Raw genomic sequence first — 21,413 nt, 5'->3', positions numbered from 1 at the left:
AAGATTTTGGTCTATTATAGACTTGATGTCATCGCTGAGTTGCTGCAGATTTGTCCATCTAGCATCCTAAAGGCGCTCTATAGGACTGAGATCTGGTGACTGTGGAGACCATTTGAGAACACTGAACTCATTATCATGTTCAAGAAACCAGTTTGAGATGATCTAAGCTTGTGACATGGTGTGTTATCCTGCTGGAAGCAGCCACCAGCAGCACTAATACGAGGCAGGATGGATCCATGTTTTAATGTCTATGCCAAATTCTGAAAACATCTGAAGGTAGCAGCAGCGATTGATACTCATCAGACCAGGCAACATTTTTCCAATCTTCTGTTATGCAGTTTTGGTGAATTTGAATTGTAGCCTCAGTTTCCTGTTTTTAGAGAAGAAGAATAAGACGACTCTTGGTTGATGTCAGGAGTGACCCTCTGCTCCTGTTGAAATGCTCTTCTGCATACTGTAGTTGCAAAAAGTGGTTAGTTTAGTTAGTATTGCCTGTTTTTACCAGCTTGAACCAGGCTGGTCAACAACAAAGAATTCTAACTGAGAGAACTGCTGCTCACTGGATATTGTCTCTTTTACAGCACATTATCTGTAATGAGGATAAAACTGAGATCCTCCTTTTGAAGGCAAACCATTTCTCACTCACCATCGATAACTCCACAGTTTTCCCTTCTCCTCAGGTTAAGAGCCTTGGTGTCATCCTAGACAGTTCACTTTCCTATAAATCTCACATCAATAATCTCACCCGTTCTGCCTACTTCCATCTACGCAACATTAACAGCTTCCTTCTCTTTCCACCCAGTCTACGTCCATTCTTGTCCACAGTCTTGTTACCTCCCGTATTGACTACTGCAATTCTCTTCTGCATGGTCTCCCCCAAAAATCCCTCCATAAGCTTCAACTGGTTCAGAACTCTGCTGCTCGCATTATCACCAGAACCCCCTCCTACCAGCACATCACCCCTGTTCTTCAGGAACTTCACTGGCTCCCTGTGAAATTCCGGATAATATTCAAACTTCTTCTGCTCACCTTCAAGGCCATTCATAACCTTGCTCCTCCTTACCTTTCTGACCTGTTAACCATTACCTGTTCTGCCCGTTCACTTCGATCTTCTTCTTCTATCCAGCTTGCTGTACCTTCCTTCCGCCTCACCACCATGGGAAGCAGAGCTTTCAGCTGCTCTGCTCCCAGGCTGTGGAACTCTCTGCCCCCAGAGATAAGAAACATTGGTTCTCTCCCCCAGTTTAAATCCCAACTCAAAACTCATCTGTTCAAATCTGCATATTCACTGTGAATCCACTGTTTGTTAATTTTATCTTGTGCTTTTGTTTTATTGTTCTTATTCTGCCATTGTTTTACTAAGTGTTTTATCCTATTATAAAGTGTCCTTGGGTGACTTGAAAGGCGCTCATAAATAAAATGTATTATTATTATTATTATTATTATTATTATTATTAAAACCTAAAGATAGTTGTGTGGGGAAATCCCAACACTCAGACCGACAACCATGACACATTCACACTTAAATCACCTTTCTTCTCCATCCTGATGCTCAGTTTGAACCTCAGCAGGCTGTGCCTGAGGGCCTCGAGTTGCTGCCATGTGATTGGCCAATTAGATATTTGCATTAACGAGCAGTTGAACAGGTGGACCTAATGAAGTAGTTGATGACTTAATTAGCCACATGTTCACCAACAGTGGTGTTCACAGGTGTATTGAGCACAGATTAATAAGCTCAGGACCCCAACACCTGCAGCGGGGGGGAAACACTGGAGCAACAGCTACTCTCCTCTGAGTATTCTGTGTATGTACTTAGAATCCAAAACTAGATGATAGTTGTTGTTGTTGTTGTTGTTGTTGTTGTTGTTGTTTTTTAAAAAGATGGATTGCCTGAGTTAATTTAATTGTAAAGATAACATTTTTCTGCTCTGTGTAATTTGTACTGACAGATGTTACTTAAATAACAAAGTTTAGCTCAGTGCACACAGGCAGGTACAGTTACAGTGATTCAGTGATAATTATCAATAGATAAATCAATCTATTAGTGTAGGGTCTTTACTTCACGGTGTAAAGTGATTGTTTGGTGCGATATAAATAAAACGGAATTAAATGCATTCAGTGACACACACGCGCGCGCAGATAAAAATGTTCACATTACATCTTTTATTTTCCAAAGTAAAATGATCACATGATACGTCATTAATATAAGTTCATGGCGATTACATGGCGTGAATAAGAGTAATAGTAAACGCACCGTGGCCCTCCACCCCACCTTAGAGCTGACTCAGTTACATTAATTAATATGAAAATGTGCGTCTGCACGCGGACTATTTACGCCATTAAAAAACATACACGTCGCGTGCGTGTTTTATGTGATCCAGGCCACTGAGAGTCTGACATGACTGAAAGATCTTAAAAACAGACGAGGGGAAAGTGTCTCCCTTTGCGGGGGCTACGGACTCCATTCACTGAAATATTCTGGCGAGCTGTTAGGAAGCACCAAAACGCGCCAATCCAAGTTTTGCGCACGGAGGATTTTATTTGTTATCCAAATCCACACGCCAGCGCCGAGAAAGAGTCACGGTGAGAGGATAACAAGTAATGATGCGCAATTAGTGCGCGGGCACAGGATGAGAAATAGAAACGCCAACTGTGCGCTCCAGTCACGTGGCTGCGCTTTATGATTTCTGCGCTCCGGATCTGTCTCCAGTCGCGCTGCGTGGAGAGGAGACGCGCACTTTGCGGGCAGGAGCTTCTTCTTCTACTACTTCTCCTCCCCTCTCTCTCTTTTCTCTCTTTTTCTTCGCTGTCACTTCAGTCAGCCGGGAGGATGAGCGGATCCGAGTCCGGGCTGCCTCTGCGGCGGGTCGACCTCCTTGTCTTATAACAACCTGAGGGAGTCCGCGCGTGTTTGTCCCCCATTCTTCTTCTCTTGGTCTCATGTTTCCCCTCCGAGCATCATTTGGGAGAGAATGCGTCTGCTCGTTTTCGCGACTTTGCTCGGAGTCCTCCTCGATGCGGGTAGGTGCAACTTTGGGGAGACCGCAGTGGTCTCGTATGAAGATAGAAGTCATGTCCACGCACAGAGAGGAAATGCAGACTTCGTTTAGAGCCAGTCGAGATGAACTTTACTTTATAGCCGGTGTAACATTTTGGAGACTCGTCTTTGTGCCAATAGATAAAGAATAAAAAAAAGAGAAGCTTTCCAGATGTTTTTAGATAAGTGGAGAAACAGCAGGAAGGATTTATGGTTTTGGAGAAGGAGTGCCCCCCTCCCCACCCCACACCACACACACCCCGAGCTCATTTTGGAGCAAAGTGGGAACAATAGTAACACAGATCCACGCCAATGACGCCCTTTAAAAGTGCGAGCCGCTTGTTCCCGCTGCTGCATGACTTTCTGCCACATCGCGCTGATAGTATTTAGTTGTTCCGAAGTGCGTCAGGTGATTGGAGTTCAGAGGATGGCGATATAGAAGCAGCAAAAAGGATGTGGTTTGTTTTTCTTATCAGCTTCTGTTTTCTGTAGCGGAACTAAGAAAACGGGGGATTTGGAGCAGTTTTCTAGAAGTGATGAGCAGAGCTCGGGAGCTGGATGCTGCCCTGGTGTCCTGATTTCAGGAGTCTGCAGGTTTTGCTTGGTTTAAATGTTTTAGGGTGGTGTTGTGGTGGTGGATATGATATGAGGACCTTTAAAGTTGGAGGTGAATGCTTGCTGCCATTTAAATGATTGCACCAGTGATATCTATAAGCTTGAGTGGGATGTTTAGAGCAGGCGTTTCTGCAGGGATGGATTTTTGAGCTGCTCTGATGAAGATATCCTGGCACGGAGCAGTAAGTGAGCATACGCAGTGATCTGATGAAAAATGCTGAGATTTGATTATATAAATTTATAGACTTTGCTTTTAGTTATGATGCAGAGAGGTGGCACTGAGTCTGTAGATCATCTGATTTCCAACCGTAGCAGTCACTTAAACAGGACTACAACGTCATTGTGGGCACTGTGATGTCTAATTCATATGTTTACTTACACTCACTTTCTTTTTGCCTCACGGTTTGTGCAGATCTTTGCAGAGCATGAGGCATCTCAAGGTTTCTGGCAATAGGAGAAGAATAAATATTTTTGTGATTTCTGGGCTCATTTTTTCTCATACAGTATAAAAGTTAATAAAGGCCTATGGTGCTCTTTCAAAATAAAGGCTGAATATATGTATTTCAAATTAATCCTCACGATTTAGCTTGATAACTGCAAAAGAAATATGTCTGCTGCATCTGCGATGACTGACGGAGTCCAGTCCACCTTTTAAATTAGAGCTGATCTTTTAAAGCTCCACAGAGAACATGCAAAGAACAGAATGATTTATTTGAAAAATGAGGACCGAGTAGGTCTTTGAACAGCTCCTGTGGGGTCTGCAGGTGCCTCTGCTGGTAAGTTAAAAGAAGCGGCAGATGAAATTGGCAAAAACCCACATAAAAGTGCATTTTGTATGTTTACAAGAGGTTGCAGTAGCAATCTGGACTCTGGTTTTAGTACCTCAGGGGATGAGGATGCAGATGGGTCATCTATGCACTGGCAGATTACATTTAGCGCGGCAGCTCTGTGTTGTAAATGGAGTTTTATCAGCTATAAAATCCACGGGTTACCAGGGAATTAAGAACAGCCACTCTGAGCTTTGCTGATGTGTTTTCTTTACGGCTTATTCTGTGTGAATTTATAACCTCTCCGCTGACACTCGAGACATCCAATAAAAGAGAGCAAAGAAAAACATGTGCTTTTATGTGCTTCGTGCAGTCAGGAGACCTTGTCACTGTCCATCTGCTTGTAGGCGTAAAGTCAAAACACCCAGCGGGAGATAAAAAGATGACAGTGCGCTCTCGTGGAGCGCCATTAGTCATGTTTGGAGCAAATATACCGTTGAACAAATGGTATATGTGCTAAAATCTGTACAAGCATCTATTGCTCAACTCTGGGAGAACACAGGGGAGGAAATAAACACACAGCCCTGATTCACAGATACTGTGAACAATTATCAATAATCCAAGAAAAATAGTCCTGTGAAGAGCAGCTTCAAACTTGAGAAAAGTCTGGCAAACTTCATCAGTCGTCACCTGTGCTGTTCATATGACGAATAACGGCTATCCTGACTTGCTTTAAAGCTGCTGTTTGAAGAGGACAGGCTGAAGCCCGTACACACCCACAGGATCAGCCATGATGAGGTTTACAGTAAGGGAGAAAGGGTGACATCACCACACACCTGTGGTGGCTAGTTGCTATGGTGCATAACGCCACTGAGAGGAGGGGGAGGTGTGAAAAACCTTGTTGTCTGAGTCACTGAGGTCCAGGCTCTGGAGAGGCCAGTCAATCAAATAAATGTAGCTGTTGCCAATTAGAAACTTTCCAGATGGTTTTGCATGGTGGATCAAAATCTGACGGTAGTTTTCTGTGTTCAAAATATATTCATTTTGACAAGATCTCCAACACCACTGGCTGAAACGCTGCCCCAAACCATGACAGAGCCTCCACCGTGTTTTACAGGTGGCTGTAGACACTCGTTGTTAAGTTAAACTGGGACTGAAAATGAGTTTAAAAGCAGGCAATATTCGTGGACCTAGTGACTTAATTTAATGGCCAGCAGAGGGTGACTGCTTTTGCTTTTCAGATTGTACACACTCTCCTTGGTTTACGACCTCAGTAAACACTTTTTCTGATCGTTTGATGGACTCAAACGCTAGATTCAAGTTCTAGGTAATGATTGGAAAATTAAAAAATCATATTGCTTGAAATTTCATAGCTTTGCACAGTCACATGAATCACAGAGCATCATTCATTATCACTCAGTGGTGCATAATAGAAGAATGCAGCTTATGGGCATATTTTTAAGTCTTTAAAGTATCAATAAGTAATATCAAAGTTTATTCAACCGATCTCTCAGGAAGCTAAGATTCCACCTGCTGCTAATCTTGAGTTTGCAAACCTCTTGGAAACAGTGGCTAGGCCTATCTTTCTCATTTTCTTCACAAGATAAAAAAATCTAGCCACCTTTTTAAGCTCCGCGTTTTTGACATTTGACAAAAAAACAAATGTTAAACGCATTCCTTTGCTTATCAAGCTGTGACGGGAGGATTGATTATCCACGTGAAGAACTCTGTAGGGCGGGAAACAAAAAAAGTCCTGCAATAACTGAACATTTCTGCTTCCACTCTGTGTGGCAGGAGATACCCTTCAGATTCAGTGCTACCAGTGTGAGGAGATGAAGCACAATGACTGCTCCACGCCAGAGTACATCGTCAACTGTACCGTCAACGTACAGGACATGTGCCAGAAGGAGGTGCTGGTCAAATCTGATGGTAAGCCGCTTCTCGTTGTTAGCTCATGAAGTCTGGCAATGCCTCAGTAGAGGCCCCAACGTTACAGAGATTACAGAATTATGTATGCTTGATGGAGGAATGTCTTTCTTGGTTTTCTCATTCCTTTACGCGCTCCAGAACAGAGTCCATAAAGGTTGAGAGACTGGGATTAATGCACAGTCTGAGCCAGCCAAAAGTACAAAGATAGAGTTTCTGTTTATCAGTAGAAAGAAGAAAGGTGACTGTCTGGAAACCAGAGATGAAACTGAAAACACATCGCTCAGAGAGAACGTGACTTCTTAAGTTTTCTTCTCTGCCATTTAGGTGAGGCTGCCGTAATTGACTACGCTCGTTTTGGTCGTAGCATGACTTTTATTTTCGAGTCACGTAAGTGGAGCCTACATAAACAACTCTTTAAATTAACTGTGATGTTTGCAGATGTGTGTAATTTTCTCTGTCATTAGTGACAAAAAAGAAAGTACCCAAGGATATCCAACTTCTTCCATCCCAAAATACCTGTTAATCGTTGTGTCTTATTGACTGGTCCAAAAGAGCAATCTCCTGTGATTTTCAGTGAAATAGACATTGTTATCTGTAATTTAGTTCCTTTGCTCTGCTTTGAAGGAAAAGAGAAGCACTGACTGATGTGTAGGCTGACTCTGGTGTAGGACTCGGTATCACAGAGGGAACACTGGGCTGTGGTACAGTGTGTAAAAATGTTCCAGTTGTAAACCTACATAAACGTTCCCATCCATTGCTTTTATTTGCAGGCTCGTTTTCACATAAGCCTTATTTATATTGTGATGTTGTTTTGCTGATCCAAAACCCCAGCTGACTGAAACTACTTCATTCAGCTCATTTGTCAAAGACAAGAGGCTTTCATTCAGCTGCCACTGACATAAGATTAAATTAGTTTTGTGCCGCCTTACAGGAAATAAAAGAGCTCAGTCTATAGAGTGAAAAAAACTGACAGTTTGGAAAAGAGGTGGGACAATTTTTTAAGGAGACATTTTTTTAAAATCCCAAACTAGGAAACCTACCAGGGGTCATGTGGTAGAAAATGCAAAAAATGATTAACAAACCCCCATTTATTGTCTAAAAATGTATAAATATGAAATAATAAAAGGAAAAGTGGATACAACCACAATACGGGTGTAGCGTTTGAACTTTTATTTCACATCCAGAGCAGTATAAGGTAGGAAGTTTAATTTGTTTTGTCCACCAGAATATTATTTTGAGCTATCTCAAAATTTGAACTTACTGAGTATCTTAAAATTTCAAGTTAAAATTTTGGCATATCTAATTCGAAATTTCAAGTTATTTTTTTTTGAGATGCTATCTAACATTTTAATTTATTGATGGTAAAACTAAATAATTAAAATTCAGTAGCAAAATCAAGCTTCCATAAAATATTTATCTGTATATTTATCTGTGTATTTATCTGCTAACATCTGTTTGGCTAACTAGCATAGCCAAGTATGAAAAGTATTAGCATAGCATTTCTTCAAAGACCAAAGCTCATCATTAACTTTAAGGTTGTTGAGTTAAATCTTATTTAAAGAGCTGTGAAAGATCCAAGGTGCTCTCAGTTTCTAAACAGAAATTATTAACGTGATTTTCATTACATTTTGAGGACGTTTACACTTTAGCATCCCCAGCTAACATAATCAAAAAATGTGCACAGACAACGGCTAGTTCTTCTAAAAGTCTTTTCTATTATAGTGTTGGGAAAAAAACATTTTCAGTTTTATTCAGTCCTGTTCCTTTAGTTCAATTTCTTCCATGTAATAAATGTATTTTTATTTAATCTAGATATTAATTAACCTAGTATCAAACATATTTTTGTAACATTGCTTCTAAGGCCCAAACAGTCATTAGCTATCAGTTTGCCTTGTTCACTCTTATTTAAAGACCCGAGTGGGAGCTTGTGCAAAATGCTATTAGAATCTGAGCTAAAACTGTCAACAGTAACCTGTTCTTTGTTGGATTTTGGTGTTTACATATAGCTCGATTTTTTAAAAAAAAGAAAAATCTTCCGTTATAGTACTGATATTAATATAATTAATCCAAGGCTAAAGCACATCATTAATTATCATTTTATTGTGTAAATGTTTTTCCTGCCTTAACAATTATGTTATTATATATATATTAATATCAGTTTAATTTCTGATATTATGCAAATCAGAAATTAAACCAACATTAGTGACTGTAATCTGGTTTTTGCTCAATTTTTACTAAATTTGGGGATGTTTATTTTTCAACTACTCCAGCCATCTTTACACGGTATTGTGCATTAGCTTTCCCTAACATGTTTGCTAGCCTAGTATTTGAAGTAAAAATATTCTTTATTTTTACAGACCGTCAATATTATGTTTGCAGCTACCTGCAAAAGTCCCTTCAGATAACAAAGTTATCATTGATTGGCTTATCAGATTTTTCCTATTAGTTGTCAAATCTCAGACAGCATGTGGCTTGATGAAGTGTCTTATAATTGGAAGTTTATAGGTTCAGTGCTTGCAACAAAGTAGCCTTGCGTGGTGTCCTTGAGTAAAACATTGATCCCTCATAGCATTGCCTCAGATAGTAATTTTAGGCTTTACCTTGACAGACAGAGAAACAGTTCTGTAGAAACATGTGCCTTATTACCACATACCAAACAAGCACTATCAAGGGGAAAAATGCTAAGATGCACATTTTTCCTGCCTTTCCACTTAATGGAACTTCCTGCTGCAGAAATTGAATTTATCTGAATTTGATTTAATCCACACTTTTTTATTGTCCAGCAAAGGAATATTTCATTTGCAGACAACAGAAACAACCACATGAATAATACAGTAACAATACCACATAGATGACAAAATGCTTCCTATATCAAGCATACCGTAGAAAAACATAACAAATAACAGCAATAGGTACCAGATAGAGAAAGGTTACTTGATAAAGAAGTCAGAAAGTGCAGAGTGAATAAAAAGCATTTTTCCAACACATCGCAGAAACAAATTGTCCCTCACCGCACAACGTTAGTTAATAAAAGGAGACAGGAAATCAGTACTTTCAAAGTCCAAATAGTGCAATAAAGTACTGCAGCTCTTATAAGTTGAGTCTAAGCAATCTTATTACAGCAGGGACAATGAATCCACATTTCTTTGCAACTTTTGTTAAATGCATTTCCAACTACTGGAATCTCTTTTACTATTTTTACTATTTTTTCTGTTTGAACACTGGAAACATTTAGAGAGCTCTTGATTATTATTTTCAGGGATACATTATCGGAAATCGTGTGCATCCTCGGGGGCTTGCCTCATCGCCTCCTCTGGCTACCAGCAGTTCTGCACCGGTAGGTTGAATTCAGTCTGCATCTCCTGCTGCAACACCCCACTCTGCAACGGCCCCAAGAGGAAGCGTCCCACCAACTCGGCGGCAACGACCACCCTGCAGACGAACCGGCCTCTTCTTCTTTTCCTGCTCGCACTGCTGCTCCTCCTACTGACGTAGATGATGTTCCCGCCACAACTTCGCTGTACAGTTTGTTTTCTGTCTAAACCATTTAAAAGAATTTACCTTTCCAATCAGAATTAAAGTCAAGTTTGTAAAAGAAAGCATGGTGTTAAAACCACATATGACGGTAGATTTAATGTTTTTTTTTTGTTTTTTTTTAAATCAGTGTGACCCAAAATGACTGAGGCACTGAGCTTATCAAACACGACAGTAATTACTCAAGTCAGGGCCAAGAGACATTTATCCACAGATTTCTGCAAAAACCAAAGGGTTTTTACAAATTTCCCCGTGGGGGCCATTAAAAAAAATGCAGGTTTCAGACACTTTTGCTTTGCTCTCACCTTGCACACAAGGAAAGTGCATCCATCATTCATGCGGAGTATATTTTTACATAAATAGGTGATATAAACAGGGATATTCCCTACTGCAGAGGCAGTGATATATTGCTGCTGAACTTCTACTTCTAAAATAAAGCCTAAGTAACAAAAACCCCAGTTCCTTGAATGGCCACTTGAAGGTTACTGCAAAAGGAAGCCAGTCCCCCGAGTACCTTTAAATCAGATATACACATGCTCAAAGCATGACCCCCCCCCGGGAAAAAAAAAAGCTTTGGTTTGTTTCTTTTCAGTAAAACGTAATTTTTATGACATGCCATCATTTCAGTTTTATTAAAACCTCAGTTAGGGACCAGTCTGCAACCATCTGGCAACCACCGGTGCCAAGGCAAGAATCTGTATTCCTCAACCAGTGAGATCATGATTGCTTTTGTTGGTAGCATTCAAAGAGGTCTCTTTTTGATTGCTTTAGTCACTAGCCGTTTGCCAGGATTGTCAGTAGCTGACATGAGAGACACTGACTTATCTGCAAACAAATCAAACAGTGGGAAAACTACAAATAATGCAACTAGAAATGCAATGACCAAATAAAGGTATCTCCTTTTTTAATGTGTTGCTTGCATCAAAAAGGTACAACATTTACTTTGAAGGCAAAGATTCTCTGTGTCTGGTTTGTATCTTTTTCAAATTTTACTAAAGATTGGGAAGTAGTTGGTAAGTGTTTGCAGACAGGTCAGCATCTTCCGTGTAAACCACAGGTATCAACAGCAGTCTGCTAGCAGCCAAAGCAATCTCAAGGAAGTTTTGGCACAGCACCCTCTTTGCTACCAATTTCTCCTGGTAAAAATCAGCAACCTCCAGCAACTGCTCTCCATGTGGTTGGTTTTTCCTTGGCTTCGAGTTAAGCATGATTAAAGGTATGGACAGTACTGCAAGGGATGAAGTACCGAACTCAAAGCCTCAATGGATAGTCTACAAATCACTGGGTAATGTTATGGTGGGCCATCCGTCTTATATATACAGTCTATGAGCTCAGCCTGTAGCTTCACCACAGAGAGATGGAGCTAAACTAGGTACAGGACCTTTTATCGGCCCTCTTTTAGGTAAAGCTGATCAAGTGTGAGTTAATGCTTTAGTTCAGAGGTGGGCAACTCCAGGCCTCGAGGGCTGGTGTCCTGCAGGTTTTAGATATCACCCTGGGTCAACACACCTGAATCACATGATTAGTTCATTACCAGGCCTCTGGAGAACTTCAAGACATGTTGAGGAGGTAATTTAGCCATTTAAATCAGCTGTGTTCATTCAAAAACCTGCAGGACATCGGCCCTCTAGGCATGGAGTTGCCCGCCCCTGCTTTAGTTATAGCTCACAACAGGTTGTCTTAGTTGTGCACAAAACCTGGAAGCTATGAGAGGAACCTGACCTGGGAGACAAAGGACACTGTGCTTCTTTAACAGATTAAACAAATAAGTCTTGTTATGTCATTTTGACAGTTTTAGAAGTGAAGGTAGGTGATCTTGTCTTCTAGACAGAGCGAGGGGGATTGTTTTCCCCTTTTTTCCAGTGATTAGCTGACCTAACTACCATCTGGCTGTAAATGTAATGGGCAGATGTGAGACTAGTATCAATCGTCTCATTTGATATGCACTAGAAAGCAAATTAGCATATGTCCTCAATCTATTACTCTTAAATTAGCTAAGGGAAATCTTAATGCTGCTCTCTACAGTGATAACTGCTTTTCCTGCTTTGCAACAGTTTGGAGGCCCTAAACAAATTATTTTTCTCATCTTTTAATAATTGAATGTGAGTGGAGTGCACAAAGCCCTGATTTCAACCAAAATTCAACATCGTTGGGATGAAAACCAAAACAGCGAGTGTCAGATCGTATGTGTTGCCTGAGTTCACTGGCTGTGAGATATTTAACATGAAGGTGAAAAGACTAAACACACACAGAAATGGTTTCAAAGTTACTGTTTTAAGATAGTTTTTTCTTTTTCTTTCTTTCTTTTTTTTTTTTTTAAACAAATACATACGATGTGCTTTTGTTGCCACAGGTTCATCCCGGGGTCTGGACCTTACGAGGAGATATGGACACCACATCGGCTTCGTAGCTTCTCAGCTTTATGGAAAACTGTCAGTGTTATTGATAAAATGGCGTAACCGCTGAGAGTGTCACTGAAACCCCGGAGAAGTGAAAGCATACAGAGCTTTGTGAATCATTGATTGCTCGGGTTTGAAGAGGATGCGGCTGAGGCATCTCTCGCCTTTTTTTTCTTTCTTTTCTCTGTTTTTTTTCTCTTTTGGCTTTTTGTGAAGTGGAGCGTTTATGTGAAGAAGCTGGTCTCAAGTTATTTTCTGGTTATTAGATGCTGTAAAAAAAAGTGCTGGTGGAGGTTATAATACTTTTGAGCTTTTTCATTTTCTGGTCTTACGGTTTGAAACAGCGCTGCTGGTTTCATTTTCCTGTCGATGCTGTAGCTGTTTATGCTCTGAATACACAGATTTGACCTTACGAAGCCAAACTTTAGTTTTATTTCTCATATGTTACCGTGAAGACTGCACTTTTACTGAGGCAACAAGTTGAAGGTTTCCCAGCTCTCTTGCATCTTCCTTTCACATTAATGCTTATTCTCCACTATCAACCGTCATTTCTCTTTGTTTCTTCGTTCTCAATCATAGGGTTGCTTCTGCGATATAAAGCACTATTAGTAGGCATTAATATTCCTGTGTAGAATGATCTATTAAATTGTCTCATAACCTTCATATTACATAGTGCAGAATAATAAGAAAAAAATATAAGTACAAATAAAATTCTCACTCGAGACTTGCTTCAGGTGATCTCTGTCATATTTCCCTTTAAGTATCATTCATGGCCCCAAAATCATGGTTCCCTCTGCATGCTGTAAAACAAATTTCATAACTGAAACCTGATTTGATTCTCATATTTCAGTGTTCAGATGAGCATTTTAGAAAATTTCTGCATTTATATTTGCCTCTAAATGATCTGTTTGCCTATTTATTCTTATGACGGATATTTGTTTTGCTGCTTGCGTTGGCTATCTGTACCGTATCGTATTTATTCTGTGGTGAATGTGCTGTGGACGGCGATGCAGACACTCCGGCGCTGTATTTTAATGCCACACGTGAAGGTTTTAACGGTCCCGAGGAGAGCGGAGGACAAGAAACCGCAGTTTAAGAACGTCAAGAGGAAAGGCATACTTGAGTTTATTATTTCTAGATTTGAAAAAGCTGTGTCAGAGACGGGCCATCTGATAAACTTTTGTCTTTTTATTGATCTTCTGTGAAGAGTAACACTGTATTCTGCTGATATGTGATGTAAATAAATGTTGCAGAAATGTTGCAGAAAAACTGCCGTTAAGCAGCAAGACGTCGTGATTTCACTCTAAGAGCTTGTTCACTTTGTGTTTGAAAACTAAGAAGTTTAACAGATAATGGAGCGCAAAATATTAAACATTTAATAATAACTCTGTTACTTTTTGGAAACTTCTTGGTCTATGTAATTAAGACAATTTAAGGCGGGGAAATTGTCAAGAAATTGCAAGACTTCTGACCAAAGCAATAATAATTCATTAAAACGACACTAGAAGCTAAAAATAGGTGATTAGAAATTGTATTTAAGTGAAATAACAATAAAAACAAACAGAAACAATATTGTGTGCTTATAAAACAAACTAAAATTTATAATTTATGGATAGGGAAATGTCCTCGGCTTTAGTCTTGGTCAGTGTGGTCAAATTTGTCCAGTAAGCACCGAGACAGTCTGGACATTTATCGAGACCAGCATGTCCGCATGTTGTCAAGTGTTTGCATTGTAATTGCTAGTCTGAACCTATCAAATCTGCCCCTAACAAATGTCACGCACATTACAAATGCTTTCATTGGCCACTTTATACTTTTTCTAAAAACATATCCCCCACACTATTACACCACCAGCAGACTGAATTGATACAAAGCAGGCTGATCCAAGTTTTCATGTTGTTCACACCTAATTTTGACCCTACCGTGTGAATGTTGCAGCAGAAATCAAGACTCACCAGCCCATGCAACGTTTTTCTAATCTTCTTTTGTCCAATTTTGACGAGCCCATGTGAATTGTAGCCTCAGTTTCCTGATCTTATCTGACAGGAGCTGCACCCGGCGTGGTCTTCTGCTGCTGTTGAGATGCTCTTCTGCATAACTTGGTTGAAACGAGTGGTTATTTGAGTTGCTGTTCCCTTCCTGTCAGCTGGAAGCAGTATGGTCATTCTCCTCTGACCTCTGCCAACAACAAGACATTCTGCATAAAACAGATGGTGGTGTGGGAAATCACAACAGTTTCTGATGCTCAGCTTGAACTTGAGAACGTGACCATGATCGGTTGTGTTCATGAGCAACAAAAAACAACTAAAACTAACACTGAAACTAGGAAAAACCAAACTGAAACTAAACAATATAAAGTAAAAGAAAGGTCTGCGTTCTTGGCAGCATGGTCTCACCTCTGCTCAACAAAGCAACCTCGGACCCTCAACTCTTATTAGTTTAGCCAGTACTATTAGATCAAGCACCATTTTCAGCTCTGCTACCATAATTGGAAAAGAGTTTCTCTAATGACCAATCAGCATTTATAACATGATAAACTTGCATTTGGTAACACAGGGGGCAACTGCAACACAGGAGTGATGGTTACTGAATGTATGCCTGTGTAGATGTTCCCTTAGAAATCAACAATGAATGGATTCCTTTAATCATACATTTTTATTTACGATATATCTGCTGACCTTCTGTGCTCCGACTTACAGAGGTTACTGCTTAATTAAAGTTAATTTGTTGAAAAAATTCCTTTGAACACAGATTCTTTTTCTTCCTTTGCAGTAATTAGAAACAAATTAAGCCCCTTAACAGAATATTGCTGTAAATTTACAGCCACATAATTATTATCTAGGAAATTACAAGGAACCTTTAAAGTCTATGAAATATTGTGCTGGAATATCACACGTTAATGTCTTTTTCATAATAAAACCATCCTGCTTTCAGTCTGATATTAGAATTTCACTGCACCTAGGCATTAACTTTTTTGAGGGGGTGAAACTCCAAATTATATTCACCTCTGCTGGTGGTTCCTGCTGGGTTAGGTATGCCTAACCTCTCTCTCTGAGTCTTTAACCTTGAGAACAGCCAGCCCGAGGACGGCATGGATGTGGTGTTTTACTAAATTAACCACACTTTGCTGACATGTCTCTGTACTGTTCTTTTTAAATGACTATGCATGTACGTTTTTGCAGCATTTTTTATTTCAGACATCCCAGAAGGTTGTTCATCTGGACGTAGCGTTTTGTGGAAGAAACATTTCGTCACTCGTCCAAATGACTTCTTCAGTCTCAGCTGACTGCAGGTTTCCCCAATCTTATAAACAGTACATCTGCACAATAACTGAAACTAGCCCATGATCAAGGAACTGACCTCACAGTCCATTGTTCTTTCAGTCGGCTAGTTTCAGTTATTGTGCAGATGTACTGTTTATAAGATTCTGGAAACCTGCAGTCAGCTGAGACTGAAGAAGTCATTTGGATGAGTGACGAAACGTTTCTCCTACAAAACGCTACGTCCAGATGAACATGGATGATTGAGCATGCAAGACATTTATTTCAGACAGTTTGCAGCCTGCTTTCACTTATCGTTATTGAGCAGGAAGCACAGTCTTGTTAAGTGAACCTGCAGTTGATAGAAAGACTGCCAACAGTGTAAACGTGATGAAAGTGTTATATCACACAGAGGACTTTATCAGAATGAACAGCAAACCTGTTTTACACCTCTGTCTTCGAGTGGCTGTTTGTCTGGTAGCTCGGTCTTTGGAATTTGCAGCTCATGTATCTACAGATTCAGTTTTTTTCCTGGGAAAAACAGTTTTCCTCCTCAGTGTATCATTTTAAATACACTGCTGTGAAAATCAGTTTCCCCCCTTCCTGATTTCTTAGTTTTGGGGTCTTTCTTCTTCTTCTTTGTTTTGCATAGTTGTTGCACCTAAATGTTTCAAATCATCAAGGACATGTTAATATAAAAGATAACCTGTGTAAATACAAAATGCAGTGTTTAAATGATGATTTAATTTATTAAGGAGCAGCTCTCAGGTGGGAACACCCCTAAGCTGTGACTTCATGTGTGCTAAACGCTGCCTCATGAGCTACTTTTCCAGTTTCTTTCCCGACCGTTTTGAAGGCTTTTGACAGTCCAGTTGTGGCTGCGATGATAAGCGTCACCAGTAATGGATGATTGACTTGTAAGAGCCATAACAGTGTTTCCAAGTAACCGTTTTCAATTATACGCCTGACAATGCAGCGGTGCATTGTTTGAGACACAATAGAGCAGCTCCCACTCGATGAGTCCTGCAGACTATAGAGAGAAACGTGCAATAATTTTTGGCAAAGCGATGAAAAGACTACCGTCGGCTTGTTGGAGCCATCATGAACGCGGCAACGTTACTCACATTAGGGGAGGTTAAACCTCAGTTTTGTGTGTTTGTGTGTGCGTGTTGCTGCTGCAATTTAAACTTTGTGCCTGTCATCAGTGAGAGTCCTGCAGTGTGAGGGTGCGCCTGTATGACTGAGCATCATTAAGCATGAATACGGAGAAGGAGGAGGAGGAGGGCGAGGGAGTCAGGGCTGACGATCACAGAGGGGAAGTGCCGACTGCAGACCTCTGGGGGATAAGAAGCAGCAAAAAACAGGAGATTATTAAAAATAATAAGGCCCTCCTCTGCCTTGCTCTAATGACGCAGTCACAGTACGACTCTGGCAGCGGAAATACTCAAGCTGACGAGGGACCTCAACTCATCTACTTTTGTTTACTGTTGTCTGGAAATGAGAAGGAAATGATCAGTTCTGGTGTGGGAGGCACAGATCGCAGGACAAGAGAGGACGGCGAGATCAGAAAAGCTCCAGAGGGTCAATTAGCCTCAGATACTGTACACATAGTTAAACTAAATGAAAGCAACCCTCCATCAGTGTGTCCAACCTCCTTAAATTCCATTAGCTGCAACCAGCGAATCAAAGCCCAGCTGTGGGCCTTAAATTAAGACGAGACTCTATTAACAGATTGCACTGTCTACACCGTCAGGCCTGGAAAGTGGGTAGAGCCAATAATGATCCTGAATCTGATGACTTGGCAGTCAAGCTGACACAAACTGCTTCCCTCCAATCCACTTTAGAGCACAAACACAAATCTCCATTCCACTAAGTGGGGCCAATAAACACAATTTAGCGCAAAGGGGGAGATTAATCTGTGGCTGTGAGGACGTTAACAAGCATCGGACGAGTGTTAAATACACTCTGCACCTCAGCAGAGAGAAGCAGCTGAATCAAAGAGGGCCAAGTAGAAGAAAAATTTTTTTTTTTTTTAAATCCCTGCATTTAACAGAGGCTGTTTAAAAGGTGCAGAAGCTGCTCTTTGTGTGATTCCAGTGAGTGATGCACTCTCAGGGTGGAAGGCCTTGAAAACGTGAGCAGTGGTGCCCTCTAGTATTCAAAAGAGTGACACACAAAAATATGAAGCTCTGGATGACACACTATAAGAGTGCAGAGTGGGGTCGGCACAGTGTTATAGACCTCCAAACTTCATGTCGCCTTGAGATTAACTCAAGAACAGTGGATAGAGAGCTTGACTGAATGGGTTTCTATGCCATGATGATTTACGGCTTCTATATATCCAAGCCTTACATTGGAGAGCAGTGAAGATGTTTTCTCCCAACTTTATGGGAACAGTTTGGGGATGGAGTCTTCCTGTTACAACATGACTGCACACCAGTGCACAACGCAAGGTCCATAAAGACATGGAGGAGAGATTTTGGTGTGGATGAACTTGACCTCAACCCAACAGAACACCTATGGGATGAACTAGAGTGGAGACTGTGAGCCAGGCCTTCTCGTCCAACATCAGTATCTGACCTCACAAATGTGCTTCTGAAGGAACGCTCCATAACTCCCATAAACATTGAACCTGTGGAAAGACTTCCAGGAAGAGTTGTAGCGTGTGTTATAAATGCACTGCAGGAAATACCACCGAAGCAGGACAAAAACAGACTATTAATACAAATGTAGGGCATTTTGGACATTAGGCAGTGCACTTGAGTTGTGGGATTATCTCCCACATGCCTGTTTAACCTTGCAAAAACGTATTTTTCTTTTCCTTTGCATTCTAAATTAAAACCTCTTTAACACCATTTAAATACTATTTACCCCGTTGGTACAGTTCTGTTGTTTCACAATGATGCAGAAATGCTGTTTTTCCCTCAGTAGGAGAAAACACGCCTCTGCTGTTTTATTTTATTTGATGTAGGGAGGAAGTCCTTCTTCAATAACGGCTTCTGCTCTGCTGCCACTGACAGACATGAAACAAAGTGCTTCAGCCACAGTTCTTGATAGAGATTTTTCATTAAGCAGCCAGACTCCACAGGAACGAGAAGAGGACGGTTTCTATCAGAGGCTGCAGAGCCAAGGGCCTTTATGGGAGACTATGTGGTGAAGAGACTCTTGTGTGAGTGATGAGTCTGCCTGAGGACAAAGGGCCGATGTTCTCGGGACATAGGATTGGCTTTAATGTGGGAAGGTGCTCGAGAGACAGAATCAAGCCCTAAAGCTCATTCCTGCTCATATATCGTCTTTATCAGCGGGCCTCCGCGCTGCGGTGGAGGGCTGGCACCAATTCGTCTGGCTTCTGATGGGACCTAAATCACTGATATTATCTGGTGGAGTCAACAGAGGGAGACGAGGTCGCTTTCTATTTTTGATATGGGGAAAACCTGCAAAGACAGACAGCATAAAGAATAAACGCTGGATACTTTTAACACCGCAAATGTTTGAAGTCTACGTTAAAATCGAGCTTGCACAGAAAGTACAGGTCGTTACAGAACAGGTTTGCTGCTCTTTGCAGTTACATTATACATGTTTATACACCACATGCTACAGCAGCATGAGGATGATAATAAGACAAATATTAATGATAATAATTCAATTCAATTCCAATTCATGCTGTTATTATTCATATTAATGGTGATGATATTGTTCTTATTTTTTTATAATTATTATTTCAATTTGCAAATTCAAAGTGAAAAAAGAAAGATGCTGCATAAATTTTATGTCAGCAACATATCCATCCATCCTTCTAGTAATATTATTGATTATTGTGTGACTTATTCATATATATTTATATATATTAGGTTTTATTTTGGAGACAGTGGACCGCATCTTGACAACATGGTGAATGGTGGTGCACAACCTCTGGGATACATTCTCCTCCATTTAGTACTTCGTGGTTATAGCATATACAACAATGCTGCAGGGAGAACAATAAAACAAACCAACAAAAATCCAGATGGTTCTTTTTCACAGCTCTGTCCACACAGCATAATATTTCAGAGGCCACCAAGCAAATTCTGCTTCAATGTGTTAAAACTGAAAGAAAATAAAAGGGAAAATGTACAAAAATAACAGAAATAAAGATTTTAACTTTAGAGCATTTAACATGACAAACTAATTGTTATGAAACATTATGAAACATTACCAAAAAGAGAGGGAATATTTATATTATATATACATATATAAATATCATTTTGGTTATAACAGACTTTTGAACCTTACGTTGTTTTTTGGCCACACGGGGGTGCTATAGCATTTGTTTACCTGATTATTAAGAAACAGTCATATCAAAGCATTATTCAAGCTTTAAATTCACATTTGTTTTTATTATATTTAGTTGGCTAAAAAATACCAATTTTAATGGCATTTCAAAAGGATTCTTTTACAACAGAGAGTCTATAATGTTTTTATGCTTTAAATCCCTGTTTGCTGGATTTAACTTTGCATATGACCACCCAGCCTGTGGTGATGTTCATGCAGACATGGTCCAGGTGACCTGCTGAAGATAACACTGAGCATCAGAATGAGGAAGAAAGGTGATTTAAGTGACTCTATATGTAGCATGGTTGTGGCAGATGGGATACAGCAGCTGAGCATCGTTTAAACACCACAGCCTACCTGAGTATATTTACTGACCATGTCCATCCCTTTATGTCCACAGTGCACCATCTTCTGATCGTCTTCATCATCTCAAACTGTTTATTTTAATACAACAAATGAGATCACTGCACTCAAATATTTTTATTTCTGGCTCTGTGTGATTCTTTTTTAAAAACAGACATCCATAACATGGTCATCTGTGGCATACAGCTCTGTTTGTGAGCACAGACGCCTCGCACACTTGATGTTTAAACCTTCCATTTGAGAGGGCAGCCAACAAGAAGAAAGTTGTCTTAAAGGAAGAGGAGCTGAAATACCTGAGTGGCTCCACTAAGGTTGAGCATCAGATAAATAAGGATTATTTTAAAATTAAAATATGGAGCTGGAAAGTTGTTGAACACCAAACTAATCATCAGTTACATTTATTGTTATTTTACTAACAGTACTTATATATGTCACATGATTATTTTTCACACTGTGGTGACACTTTCCCACTTTAAATGTTGGGTGCAGGTTTATTTACATTTTGCTCTCAGCTGTGAACATTGTCGTGTCTGGACTGCGCTTACGCCATGATGCTGGATAAGGCAAACAGCTCAGCCACTAAGTACGAAAGGTAGCTGAATATGAAGACAAAGAGGGGCTCAATCAGGCGGACGCTGTGGGTGAAACGTGACGACCGCAGCCACTAATCCAAACAGAAGGCCAAATAAGACCCCGCCCTTTGTGTGATTGCAGCCATTCCTCAACTCTCTGTGAATCATACTCATGGCCATTGATCAGTGGTCTTTGATCACTGTGTTTTGATCAGTGGTGGTTAATCAATGGTCATGAGAATTTGCATATTAATGATCAAGGAACTGACCTCCCAGCCCATTCGTTCGTTCAGTGGTGCTAGTTTGAGTCATTATGTAAATGTCCTGTTTATAAGGTTGGAAACCTGCAGTCAGCTGAGACTGAAGAAGTCACTAGGATGAGCGACGAAACATTTCTCCCACTGAAAACGCTACGATGAACAGAATCAACTTTTGGTGATTTACTTACCTGGATGATTGAGCATGAATCAAGAAGATATTCATGTTGTTTTATTCCAGCACAGTTGGTGTGGATCACCGACAAGTTCAACGACAATAAGGGCTATTCAACTGTTGTTCTGTTTTTCTACTGTTGCAGTTGGAGTCTCCGTCCACTTGGGGCCACAGTTGCCCGTCTGAACCTGCTG

General features: G+C 40.3%; 1 protein-coding gene across 4 annotated transcripts; it reads left to right on the top strand.

The window, feature by feature from the left end:
* The first annotated feature begins 2,434 nt into the window (after positions 1–2,434).
* LOC146361381 (ly6/PLAUR domain-containing protein 1-like) lies at positions 2,435–13,555 on the top strand. Of its 4 annotated transcripts, none has more exons than XM_084921810.1 (5): positions 2,435–3,021; positions 6,214–6,348; positions 6,673–6,735; positions 9,608–9,868; positions 12,236–13,555. In XM_084921810.1, the coding sequence occupies exons 1-4, from the start codon at positions 2,973–2,975 to the stop codon at positions 9,841–9,843; spliced, it is 483 nt and encodes a 160-aa protein (XP_084777936.1). In that variant the 5' UTR covers positions 2,435–2,972; the 3' UTR covers positions 9,844–9,868; positions 12,236–13,555. The 4 variants fall into 4 exon arrangements, with proteins under 4 accessions (XP_084777936.1, XP_084777937.1, XP_084777938.1 ...); XM_084921812.1 differs by lacking the exon at positions 2,435–3,021 and adding an exon at positions 3,328–3,834; XM_084921813.1 differs by lacking the exon at positions 2,435–3,021 and adding an exon at positions 3,858–4,428.
* Positions 13,556–21,413: the final 7,858 nt, after the last annotated feature.

This window comes from Perissodus microlepis, chromosome 23, assembly GCF_051167445.1.
Source record: "Perissodus microlepis isolate ML-2025 ecotype Zambia chromosome 23, ASM5116744v1, whole genome shotgun sequence".
NCBI classification, from domain to species: Eukaryota; Metazoa; Chordata; class Actinopteri; order Cichliformes; family Cichlidae; genus Perissodus; species Perissodus microlepis.
Note: the sequence above shows the minus strand (reverse complement) of the source record. Positions and strands in the feature narration are given on the sequence as shown.